Genomic DNA, 13331 nt, shown 5'->3' on the forward strand with positions numbered 1-13331 from the left:
GGACGAAAGAGCACATGTAGAGTTAGTGTTATGACTGTCTGTCGTGTGTTTGCTTCCCTGCAACTCTCGCCCCGTGACTTTCCCCTTCTGCCACGAGCAGGACGCCCTGATTCTTTGACAGGTAAACAAAGACCAGCCACTTAGTGCATATATGTCACACCATCAGATGGTGTCACCGTGATTGGCCAATCGGAAATGAGTGGGGCTCGGGGCTGAGCGAGTGGAGCAGCAGAGCGTTGCCGACGCAGAGGCATGAGGCTGTGGTTAACCTGAAGTCTTGAGCTCCAGCTGTGATGGGTGGGGGGGGGGGGGGGCGGGGGGTGGGGGTGGGGGGGTATGTTGGGCAGTGTGTGTAATGTAAGGCGGGGTCGTGGTGCTGGAGGAGAGCTGTGCAGGAATATTCGCGGATGTGCAACGTGGGCCGTAATCTTTTCTACTTTTGCACGCCCGACTCCACCGTTCGCCGTTACGTGTTCACTTTTGGATCTCCCAGCCAATGCATGGAGTTTCATTGTGGAGACAACAAAATGTAAAAGAAATATATAATATATGTATATAAAAGAAAGATAAACAAATGTTAAATTGGTCATTTGTCAGGTTTTTTTTACATTGTGTTTCCTTTCTGCCGTTTCAAAGTGTTTGTGAGACAGTTCCTCCTCCTCCTCCTCCTCCTCCTCCTCCTCCTCTTCCTCTTCCCTGCGTTCCGAGTCTGTGCGCTCAATCTCACTGGAGCCTCCTCCGTGAAAAGGGGACAAACGGTCCTGTTCGAATCGTGTTGGAGTGGGAGTCCTCCTGGGGCGTTGTGGGGTTTTCCGGGTTCTGTAGTAGTACTTCCTATAGTGTTTGGCGAGAAAGACCTTTTTAGTGTCAGCAGTTTGTTCTTTATCAGCGGGGTTTGCGTTTCGTTTTTTTTTTTTTTGTTTGTTTGTTTCGGATTTCCAATTCTCATGACACGCGTTTAGCTGTTGATTCAGAGAGGCCTTGTCAGAGGAACCAGGACTGTGAAGGAGAAGAAAAAAGAGAACAACAACACGTTTTGCTTGAGTTTTTACGCCTTTTCAATGCAATCATGTATCCAGTTAAGACAGTTCAGTTAATTACAAGCAGCATGCAGAGAAAAGCATGACAGAGTGCAAAAGTTAATAATGTGGAACTGAAAACATTTCACATTCTTACATGTTTTAAACATGCTATAAACCAGAAGTAGAGTGAAAATGATTAAAAAAAACTTTTTACGGGCCTAATTTCTAATTAGTTTATATTTGAAAGTGCATTAAACAAACTTAAATAACAAGAAATTCAAGCTTTGTTTCTAGTTTACACATTTCTACTATTTATCTTACCACATAGTTGCCCCTGATTGTGTAAAAGGTATTGTGAAATTAATAATCATATTTTTTATAGTTTTCTAAAAACATAAACAGTCATATTCAGTGAAATACAATAAGTGTTCCAATGAGGCTTCCGATGAAGTTGTCAGATTAAAAGCACCTTTTGAAAATAACAACCATTGAGCAGGTATTAAACATACATAATTGTTTAGCAGCAATTGTTTCTGTTTCCACCTCTACAGGCACCAGACAGCTTAGTCCATCCTGAACTGGCTAATGGAGACGGACAGCGATCAAAAGCGTTCTGCGTGCCATGCTTAAAACTCCTGAGCTACTCTTGCTTTCAGTCTGACAAATTTAAAATTAAACTATCACAATTGAAACCAAATCAAAAGGCCAGATTGGCACTGGAATAACACAGGCTCTTATTGTCTGTTTTCAGCAGTGTGTTTGATGTCACCTGTCCCACGGCTATACGTGGGTCAACGCCTAGCAGACGGCGTGACAAAAACAGCGTGTTGTTTAAAACCAGCTACACGTGTCATATTAGCGCAGCTGTTTGCAGCGCTCTGAAGACAAACCCCGTGATGTGTGTAGCTAAAGCACCCCCCTCCGCTGTGATTGTCTACAGAAATGAGACCATAACAGGAGAAGACATTCCAGGTGATGCTATGAGGTGACTATAGCACCAGCCTCTAACGCTAATCGTGGGAAAACTAAAAAAAAGTATTTCCCTACCCTGGTCCTCAGGGTCCACAGTCCTTTATGTTTTAGATGTTTCTATGCGCCGGTACACCTGATTCAAATGGTTGCATTAACTCCTCAGCAGCCATCAAGTACTGCAGCCGCCTGTTAATCATCCCGCATTCATTTAAGTCAGACGTGTGGCGGCAGGAATGGACCTGAAGCTTGCAGGACAGTGGGCCCTGAGGACCAGGACTGAGAACCACTGCTCTAAGTGAAATGGGCAAGACATTTTTGTGAATCTTCCACTAGAGGGCGTCCCTCTACTCCTTTTACTGCATTTGTTGACCTCGGCTTTGCCGTTTAATACAAAGTGATCTCTTCAACTTCATAGTTTCCTCTTAAAAATGATCACACCTGCCTTACCTTTTTAAAATACAACCGCTGTCTTTTTAGCAGTACTCGTGTCACTACTTAGTTTTCCACTTTGCCAGCAAAGGATTGTTGATAATTTGCTACCAGTTTACATGTGAAGGCAATCCTACCACTACGTGTGTGCGCTTTGGGCCGGAGTGCTCTCAGGCTACAATGTAAAGCTCCTGTGAGCAGCTACTCCAGAGATCAGGTTTCTTAGTCTGATAAGACGGCAGGGTAGAGGCTTTGGCCCAGGCCAAGACGTTCTGGCAGCTTCTGACATTCCACGGACTTCTGCTTAAAAAAAAAAAAAGAGCAGCTACTCAGCCCACGTTTCACAGGGAACTCTCTGTTGTCTCCCCACATACATAAGCAAACCGTAGGAAGGTATCAATCCTCTAAAACTTCTTCATCTCCAGCGCTCTGTCTGATCTCGGTGTTTGTAGATCACACCTCCTTCTGCAGGCTCCACTACGCCTTTTCCTTTCCTTTCGCCTTTAACTCCAACTCTCCCAATGTAATCCTTGGCAATGGAAAGAGACCCCCCCCCCCTCCTTCCTGCAACCCCCTTCTCAAGTCCAAGTTCAACTGCCTATGACATCATGTCTGGTCGCTGCTGGCAACCAGACAGCTGGGACGTGACTGTGGAGCGCAGTGAGCTTCAACTAACTCCTTCTCGTCTCTACTTTCCCCCCTTCTCTCTGGTCTGTCATCCATGCTTCCACACCGTCCCTTCTCCGTCGCTGCATGGCTGACGCCTGACCACCAGAGAGCTCCTCAGACCAGCTTTTGTCCGCTCACGCCTCTGACAACAGTGGGGGAGGCTCTCTCTCCCTCTGTCTTGGCTAGTTGGCTTTGCAGACCTCAAGGCGGGCTGGCAGGGCCATCGTCTGAAGCTCACCATATGCCACAAAACAGCAGGACGGGCAGAGACCTATGCCACTTACACAAGCTGAGGCTGGAGCTGACCTACTAGGCTCAGCTAGCGGAGAGCTGATGCTATATCAGCGCCCCGCGTTTGTATCGCGCTTAACGAGAAATCTGAACGCAAAGTGCAAATTATTAATAGATTTGTTTTTTTGTGATTGACAAAGGCAAGAGATAGCCGGTGTTCTGGAGAGAAGTAAGGTATGATGCTGATTCTTTAGCATCATACCTTACTTGATGCTAAAGAATCAGCATCAAGTAAGGTATGATGGGGGGGGGGTTAGGATCTTTCGCTCAGCGTCAAAGCGGACGTGCGTTAATGCGCACTTGGACGGTGTTTGGACGTCCCCTTAAGATCAAGGCTGCATCCGTGGGAGAGCGGTGCAGGTGGGGGGCGTGGAAAGCAGCAGGAGCTCTGCGGAACATGGACAGAACATACACACTATGGCGGCAGGGGGGTTGGGGGGGGCGGGTAGCGCCGTGTCGACCAGAAATGCAGATCGTTTCCATGTGTGTGTAAGGGAAAGGGGGGTGGGGGGGGGGGCGAGTTGGCTGCAGGCAGGTGCGGTCAGCCCCTAATGAGAAAAGTTGTGTTGGTGATGGAGGAGGCCCAAGATACTGCAGCCCAGTGGCAGAGCGCAGCCAAAGCTGAAACCACAATGTAGTGCACCGCTGGCCTCACACGCTGCACTGTGGCACCTTGTAGAGATAAATCAACAGTGCTGGAGCTGCGAGGAGCTGGCAGTGCTTACTTTCCCTGTGGGGAACCTACTGTGGTGCAGGCACTGGAAACCAGTACCGAGACCGGAGGCCTGGACGCGCGGGCAACAGTCAACGGAGCAGAGAGAGAGACTTTTCCAGCAGAAACGGGGCAGAGAATCTTGCGCGGCTGATGAAAGCAGCAGAACAAGATGAAAAACAAAAAAAAAAGCTAAAAATAAATAAATAAAAAGTTGATTCTCGGAGCACCAAACAATTTTAGATTTCAGCAAAGCTGGGACAAGTGTGATCAAAACCCGGCGAGTAATCTCAGCAAGCCACTAAAAAAAAACCGTCTAACACTGCCTTTAAATGTCACGGCCTTCATTCCAAAGAACATGCTTCATTATTCAAGCCCTGACGCTCGAAAAGGTGCATCTGTAAACAGCAATGTGCAGAGTCGGGCTTTTAGCGGGTAATGGGCGAAGAGGAAGAAAAAGACACAAACAGAGAGGGAGGAGGAGGAGGAGGAGGAGGCGGTGGATATGTGGATGTTTAGTAAATGAGGGAGGCTGGCAGGGTACCTGAGTCTGCTGGGGGATATTCAGAAAGTTGTCCCGTGTTCCGATGCCGACAAACCGGTTGGGAGCTGTGGAGCCTGGCGTGGAGTATGCTACAAACAGAGAGATACAAGTGTGTACATGCTTTTACACACACGCATACACACTCAGCCTGTAATAGAGTCTGATGCTCTCATCGTCATTGTCTTTATGATCTAATATAGTAATAATTAATCTGCTAAGGCTGTGACTGATCAAATGAGCTCCTATGAAAAAAAAAAAAAAACATTACGAGGGAAGAATCCTGACTCCTCATTGCTTTATAGTCCACGTTGTCGGCAGGTTCATGTTAATAAATTGAAACCTACCATTTTAAACAGTTTGGTAGGGGGGGCATACAGTCTGCAAACAGACACTCCTCAGCAGCCCCCTGGCCTCAATAAGAAGCCACTGGGATTTCAGAAAACCGGTGAAAAAATACTGTGGACTTCACATGGATGAATACTACTCATTGCTATTTCTAACTGACTTATAGTTAATAGATTAAAGGGGCAGGGGAGGGTGGGTGGTGGTGGTTACCGCTCAGTTATGCCACAGGACCAAATTTAGGGCAGTTGTGCTAACAGGACTCCAACATGGCGGCTGAGTGGCACCTTTGCTGTGCTCGAGCAGAACGAGTAGAGGGGATGGGGATGCGTAGGGGTGACGGTGACAGGACTGGAGACTGATGCATGTGTGAGTGTACCATATGCATCTGTATGTATGTCCACATGTGTTTCATGGCTGGTATTAAGATATACAGACAAAAATTAAAGGGAAATATATATATATTTTTTTACAGCGATAACAGTCATCAGGATGGAGAAAAAAAACAACACAAAACAAAAATAAAAAGCCGGATCGTCCCCGTATTTATTTATATAGACGTGGATATAAATAAATAGGTTTGACATGTTAATCTGAGAGTGGAGGAAGAAGCTGACATGAAAAGGGAAGAGAAGAAAGAGAAGGAAGAGGAGCCCCGGTTGCTCTGTCCAGCGCCCCCTCCTGGTGTGCCTCTCCCATGACCCGACTCTTGCGCCGCACCTGTTTGGGTGAAACCAACCAGAACCTCACCGCTCTCAGATCACACTCCTCTGACGCACTCCCCCAGTGTAGCACTAATTAAACAAGCTTTGATTAGGTTCTCCTATTCGTGTTTAGAGACAAACCTTGTTCTTGTCATGTTGTGATTTTTCATGTTTAGTCTGTTCCCAATTTTTAATTGTTATGAGGTTTGTGTGGAAATGACGAGGGGATTGCTTCTATGAAGTGGGGCATGGAGTCTTTTTTGGAGTCAACGCCAACTGCCCTAATTTTGTCTCCTTAGAAAGGGGGGGGGGGGGGAAAGAGAAAAATAAAGGAAAATGGAACAAATAATGGAAATTATTAGTATATATACACAAAAAAAGGGAGAAAGCGAAAAAAGGAACAAGATGAGGATAGATCGTGTTGCCGCTGCCACAGGGACATGCAAAAGACTAGCAAGAGGAAATAGGCTCTGCTCTGCTTTTGCAAAACTACCAAACACATCCAAAAGAAAGGAGAGAAACTACACTGCCTCTTGTGGAGCAAAAAGGAAATTTAACAGCAAAGAGAAAAAGGAGGGGGGGGGGGAGAAAAGGTGGAGGAAGGAAGCAGAAATGGTTTGGAAAGACATGGCGAGAGAAAAGATGACTGAATTTCAAAGCCTGAGAGAATGAGCCCCTTTCAGACACGAACTGCTTTCATTAAACTGGACGGCATCTGTGCTCCCTATACAACCATTCTTGATATGCTCATCAAGCTGTCTAATTTAGCATTTTGGATGCTAAAGACGGGGCAGACATGTGATGATTAAAACATCGTCCCTAGTGGAGCGAAAAATTACCAATTTTTGCAAGCTCATAAAAAAATGATTTCAGTTCTGTTGGAGGACTCGGTCTCTTAGAAATAAGAAGCTACTTAGAGTCCTTTTCATGTTGAAATATCTAACATTTTAACTGCTGCTATGGTTTAGTCTCCACAGTGCACACAAAACTGTTATGGCAATACAACATGTATTTAGTCAGATGAACCTAATTGGACGTCCATCTCTCAGTCTGTATATATGCAGTTTGTGCTCATAGTTTCTCTATTCATCCCTGTTCAGGTTATCGATTACTACAACCATGAGGTAAAAATACCATGAATGGGGTCTGGGTGTTTGGATAAATGAATTGTGTCTTTTAACAGCTTGATGAAGGCATTAATGTTACATGCTCATGTCTGAAAAGGGCTGCAGAGGAGCGTGACAGAGGATCTCTGGGTTGGTAAAGGCATGGCTTCTAGCCTGGCAATGTTACTTGTTGCCTGCACACTACAGTGTACAGTTGCTAAGAGAAAAGCAAAAAAACAAAAAAAAATCAAAAAGCTATACGTGTCCTGGGGGCTGCTGGGTGTTTGAGCAGACTGCAACCTTACGGAAAACTCCGCTAAAGCTAACCACCGCTGCGGTAGCCATGATAGAGGTTTCAGACATGTGAGGTTTCATCAGTTCAAATAAGAGATTACCAAAGGCTGTGGAACATTGCGTTACCACACGTGATACTGGAACATCTATGATGGCTGTATTTGCTCGGGTCAAACAACCTCCATGTTCTAGAAGGATAAATACAGAATAAATTTACTGCCAATTTTTGCTCGGACAGGTTGGGTTTTTTGGGGGGGGGAGACTGGGCATCACTTTGTGGAGGGGAGTTGGGAGTGACTTACACGGAGATGCGGGTGAGCTGAGTCCACCGTCAGTGGGCGTGCTGATGGTTTTAGAGTCGGGCATGGGGAGGGGCACAGGGCGCGCCACCGGGGGTGGCGGGGGCAGCAGGAAGGAGCCTGTCATTTTGCTCTGGCCACCTCCATTAGGCTGCAGATGGACCATACAGACAGGGTGAGGAGGGCACACCCCGAGAGTGTACAGTGGACAAGGAGCCTTACACACTCACACTCACACACATACAGTCGCTTGCAAAAGTAGTCCCCTTACATACATCTCGTTGCGTTACATTTGAACAACAAACTTCATTGAATTTTGTTCCGATTTTATGTGATAGAAGAACGCCAAGACATACGTTAAGTTTGAAGTGGAAGGAAAATGATAGATGGTTTTCAAAATTATATACAAATATAACTGTGATGTATATCTGTATACAACTCATTTTATTTCCAAAAAAAAAAATCCAGTGCAGCTAATTGCCTTCAGTACACATTGATTGGTTAACAGAGCCAGTCGGTGTAATTTAATGAAGTAAATCCAGTTATTCTGTGAAGGCCCCAGAGGCCTAAACAATGGATTACAAGGATATGCATGACTTAGAATGGCCCAGTCAAAGTCTAGACGCAAATCCAGTTGCGGTCCATTTTCCAAGACTTGGAAATTGTTGATCACAGAAGCTCTTCATCCGATCTAACGTGCGATCTGATTAGAAAAATATGTAACTTTCAATGCTGGTAGAAACACACCTACCTTTAAAGACTTGCACCTAAACGGCTGGTTTTTGAGGTATTGACTCAGGGGGTGAATGAGTGTGTGTGTGTGTGTGTGTGTACACCACACTTTTTGAATTGCAATGAAAACGTAAAACCACGTATCATTTTTCCACTTCACAGTTCTGCAAAGCACCTGCTGTTGGTCTATCACATAAATCCCGTGTCAAAAATATTTCCAAGTTTGGGGTTGTAAACTGGGCAAAATGTGAAAAAGTGCAAGGTGTGTTTGAGTCCTTTTTAAAGACGCTGTACAGATCCCATTAAGTCGTTGGGAGTGATTCAAACGCACACGCACACGCCTAAAGAGATGAAAATCAGCTTACACACAGGGGAGAAAGAGAGATGGCGTGATCATTTAACGACAACGATGGATTGTTAGGAGAAGTTATAGTGAAATGTAGGAACTGAAAATCATAAAAAGAACAATCATCGTGTGCAAATGATGTCTGCTTGGATGGGTGCCTGTGCCTTCAGTAGATGCATGTTATTAATAAAATAGTCTATCACTTGTTTTAGTTTGTAAAAGCAATAACTGGTTAGAGGTAATGAAAACAGGGCTTGATAAGTCAATGTGAAATTCAAAAGGTCATGTTTACAGGAAAGCTTCACAGTACCGCTCTGCCCTTTGGTGGATGTCTCAGAGCACTTAGAAACTTCCCCTCAGGGGTTACTTACAGCCAGCTGAACGCTGCTGCCTTAACAATGAAAGTGGGCATCTGGTTAGATTATCAAAGCTACCTTAAACAGGTTTGTGTACGCAACCCCAAAACAGCATCACCTGAGCCACTGGGAGCTTTGGCATTTAGTTTACTCCTCATTCCAAATGAGCACTTACCCTACAGGATGTGTTTCAATAAAATCAGCGCACTGGCTACCTCTCAGATATCTGACGCCGAATCGCTTTGTTCCATTTATATTACTTGATCCCCTACCAGGCGTTGAGCAACAAAAGCCGTACACATTGCCAAACAGACCGTCAAAGGTGCTGTGCATCTTGAGGAAAACTTGATTTTATGCAAAAACAGTAACACAGTAAAAACAAATGGCAGGTGGTGAGAAAAGGTTTGTTCCGGGAGTGCACCCCTATACTTAAAGGTTACCTTTGGGTCCATTCCATGGATGCTTAACACTACAAACTGTACAGATCTTGATGCTGCTACAAATCCTCAGCCCCACGTTTGAAGCCTTGCTTCCTTACAGCTGACCAGGAGTTGCCAGTTCTGGCCAAAACCTCTCTTTGCACATCCGACAGACAAGATCTCTTTCGGCCCAACTGCACAAGGTGTGTTATTTTAAGTGTGCTGAATCTGTGAGTCAAAAGGTGGTTTGAATCTCCCCATTAAATATTTCTGTTGCTGCACAGCTGACCGCCTGTTTAAAACCTTCCTTTGATTTAGTGATGTCGCATTTAAATTAGTTTTCTTTTTTGTCAGTTTGCGTCGCAAACTACGCTGCTTCATGGCACAGCGTTCCACAGTCCTTCCTTTACAGATTGGGGAAAGAAAAATGTAATTAAAAATCACCTACCTGTGCACTGGGCTGTCCTGTGCCATCCGTGCACACAAACTGCACAAAATCCTTAAGTGGGTCCTGGTGATGGTAGCGTATGGTGGGATGGGTGAAGTATGGGCTGGACTGCTGGATGATAGAGGAGGAAGGGAAGTGCAGGGCTGAAGCTGGGGCACGAGGGCTCCCTGAGAACAGGAAGGCCGCCGCATAAAGCAGAACGGAGAAACGAGGAGGAAGAGAAAAGTAAGGAGAGGACACCAAATCAGGTTCAGTTTTTTTTATCATTAGAAACAACACATAGACAACAGATACGATTCTGAACAAATTTGCCTCTACATTACATTCACATGCAGTATTGTGAATATGTCCTAGCTGGAGATGCTGGAGATGCACTGATCAACACTTTGTGGATGATTTCCTACTTTTGTAAATCTTGGAATCACAGACACCAATTTCAAACAATTTCCATTTTTGTTACAGAACTATAATAAGAACAGCATTCAAAATACCCTTTTTCTAACCTTCCTGGTGGTCATTAATTACTTATTGTAGGAGCAATGATGATGACATATCACATGTGTGAGAGAGCAGTCACATTCTAACAAGGTTGTATTAGTATTTTAAAGCAAAGCAAAAAAAGTATTACATAGTTCACACATTTTAAAATGTCTTTACCATCTTACACAAGCGCTTGGTGCTGTTAGTCTGGCTCAATGTGTATTCCCGTGAGGCTGCCGGCATTTCCAAATCCAGCATTTTCAGTCCCATGTTTTTATAGCTCAAAAAGATAAGACACAGCAACTTTGTGTCAGCCTTCCATATATATGGCTGACGTTTTGCTCTCGCTCGCTATCTCACAGCCTAAACGAAATGCAGACATATCTCAATATCGTGTTGAAAATATGGTGAAATTGCTATACACAGCTTCTGTGCATGATCAGAGTTCATTTCTAAACAAACCACTGAAAACTAACTCCGACTAATCACTCAATGACAACATCAACTTAGAAGAGGGTTGTCAAGTATGGCCTGGCAGGATACGGTGCATTCACCGATCAGAAAGAAGTTGTGCTTTTGAGTTTCTGAAATCCCGGCCCCCAGTCAGAGCTCCCAGATGCCAGACCCCTGCCAGATTCTTGGTGCTCCTCTAGTTTCAACTGCGTCAAGGTGTCTGCTACCAATCCTTTTCTAAATCAACCAAAGAGGTTTCTGTGTTACCCTGATAAACCTGGCTTATCTTTGCAAATCCACGTTCTCTAAACTCAATTCAAAGTAGTTAAATTATCCTCTGCCTTCTGCTCCATCTTCATTTCTCTCTTTCTCTCTCTCTCCCACACAAACTAACCACAAGGGTACACCGGAGCTTTACACACACTGGGGTTTTTTCCACTTTTGTTTTATTGCTTGTCAGTGGTGTGCAATCCATCAGGAGCACATCCTTGTTGTGTGGTTCTGCCCAGTAGGTTGAAGCTTGGGAGAGAATCTCCCCTCTGCCCCCAACCAACCACAAAACACCTCCCAGAGACATTAGTCAGCCAGTCAGCCAACCACACACACACACACACACACACACACACACACACACACACACACACACACACACACACAGGCTGCACTCTCTGTCTTCTCTGCTGTGGTTCTATGGCTTTGGCAACTGGCTCAACTAACTAAAGACAACAGCTGCTGGGTTAGGGAAAGCCTGGTGAACTCATGTGTATTGTTCCCCCTTGTTGTTGTTTGTGTTGTTGTCATTTCCATCTTCGCGTGTGTTACCTGGAATGTACCTATGTTTTGATTTTTCTGGTATGGGTGTACCTTGTCATGTGTTTCTCCTGGCGTCCATGTGTTCAGTTAAATTAATCTTCTTACGTATATTAGTGTATTCGCATGTAATTGCGGCTAGGATGGCTGACTTCCCAAGCTGGTTTAATGACGCATCAGTCAATTTAACAACGCTCTAAACGCTCTGGGTTTTGGCTTCAGTCTGAAGCCAAAACCCAGGTGTCAACTGTCCAGTCCGAACCCGAGGACAGTCTCTCTTACCAGACCTCCACAGGAACATCTGACACTTTGAGAGCAGACCTAGTTAAACCTTTTCACTTTCCACTCTGTCCACCCCCATCTCTCTCTCTTCCTTCCTGTCCCTGCCATCATCCTCCAGTGTGTTTGTGGAACCAAGGCCTTGGAGGGACATTCCATTTGGACGGCAGCCATTTTTTGCACAGAAAGTCTTCCAGAAAAGTGTAAATTCACACATACGTGCAAGTGTGTATTGATGCGTAGGTGCGCAAAAGGCACTGAGGTACAATCTGTGAATACTGTGTCGTTGCGGCCTATCCATTTCATAAAAAATGCTCCTGGCAAAACGTTCTCTCGCAGTTTGAATGCATGAGGTTAGCCGAGGAACAAAGGAAGCTGAGATATTCCCCCAACACTTTGCACAAGACTCAACTCGGCATTCAACCTAGAGTTTTGGATTCTTAAGGGGACATGAGACTGCTCTGTACAGATAAACAGTGTGGCTTAGTTGTGCACATCCTGACAAAGAATACATTTTCTAAATATACTGTAGGGAGCTTCACAAGCAAAACCAATACGGTTTAACATGGTGGCCAATGCGTTTAAATGACCTTTACATGACGGCTCTGGCTTGGCTGTAAGCCAATCTATCCCTCCGAGAGACTAATGGACTCGGGGGAGGGGGTTGTGGGTACTGAGAGACAAGAGGACATATTTCTTTTCTTTGAAAAGGGAGACCATTCTGTAGGGACTTTGGGGCAAACTGTAGATGCTGAAGGGAATTCTCGTAGAGATACTGTGTTTGTTATGGCGTCATCCCTTCAGACCGAGACGCTATTCAGAGGACAACTTACCATGACTACTGAATTAATATTTTGGAAAATCATTTCAAAACTTCTTCCACTGCACTCCTCACAATGGACCCGTTTGAGATCACGTACTGTAACCACAGAAAAACTGAGAAATCGGCTAGTGCCTGTAACAGGCTGACCGATTAGCTCTGACCGATGACTGACCAATTTGATATTTAGAAATCTGATCGTGTTCCAATCAGTGAATTCACTTATTGTGCGTTCTACAACATAATTAATAACAACAGGCCTACTTATAGGCATGGAAGTCATTACTGCAGCAGTAACACTTAAAGTTAGGCCCTTTCAGCACCAACAAGGTGTGTTAAAGTGGAAGTACGGTAGCTGTAGAAAGGAAACTGAAGTATGGTGGCTACTCATTTTGGTTATGATAACTGAGAGTTAGACTTTGCCAGGTGCTGGTCATTTTGTTACTTTGCCATTTTTCTGAAACTCTTGGAGTCAAGTTTTTTTCAGAGAATACAAATGGATACAGATGTTCACACTTGGTGATGCTAACTACGCCAATCATGCTAATCCATTAACAAAAGATCTTTACTATGCAGTTTTGCGAACATTATGGACATTTAAGGGGGAAAAACAACAATGATAATGCTTTTTACAATTGAGAGGTTTCTGTTGCCTGTGTGATTCACAAAACAGGGATTAACGCAAAGTTCAAGTTGCCTTTCAATTCAGCAGTTCGGTAAAAGACTATTTCACTCCTTTTGTGGTGTCCATCCTAATGTAATCGTTTTCCAGAATCAATTCCACCAAAAATCGTCAGACCAAGA

The 13331-nt window shown here is 44.7% G+C and overlaps 1 protein-coding gene across 12 annotated transcripts in view; it reads right to left on the reverse strand.

The window, feature by feature from the left end:
* Nucleotides 1-924: 924 nt before the first annotated feature.
* LOC105936691 (nuclear factor 1 X-type) overlaps nucleotides 925-13331 on the reverse strand; it is a 128268-nt gene continuing 115861 nt past the window's right edge. For 8 of the 12 annotated variants that reach the window (XM_021324109.2, XM_021324110.2, XM_021324107.2 and 5 more), the window contains 4 exons: nucleotides 9686-9852; nucleotides 7388-7535; nucleotides 4640-4728; nucleotides 925-999 (listed from right to left, as the gene is read on the reverse strand). In XM_021324109.2, the coding sequence (XP_021179784.2) occupies nucleotides 985-999; nucleotides 4640-4728; nucleotides 7388-7535; nucleotides 9686-9852 (419 nt within the window). In that variant the 3' untranslated portion in view covers nucleotides 925-984. The remainder of the gene's footprint in view (nucleotides 1000-4639; nucleotides 4729-7387; nucleotides 7536-9685; nucleotides 9853-13331) is intronic. The other 4 variants (XM_021324113.2, XM_021324114.2, XM_021324111.2 and 1 more) reach the window with 2 other exon arrangements.

The sequence above is a fragment of the Fundulus heteroclitus genome, chromosome 5 (assembly GCF_011125445.2).
Source record: "Fundulus heteroclitus isolate FHET01 chromosome 5, MU-UCD_Fhet_4.1, whole genome shotgun sequence".
Taxonomy (NCBI): Eukaryota; Metazoa; Chordata; class Actinopteri; order Cyprinodontiformes; family Fundulidae; genus Fundulus; species Fundulus heteroclitus.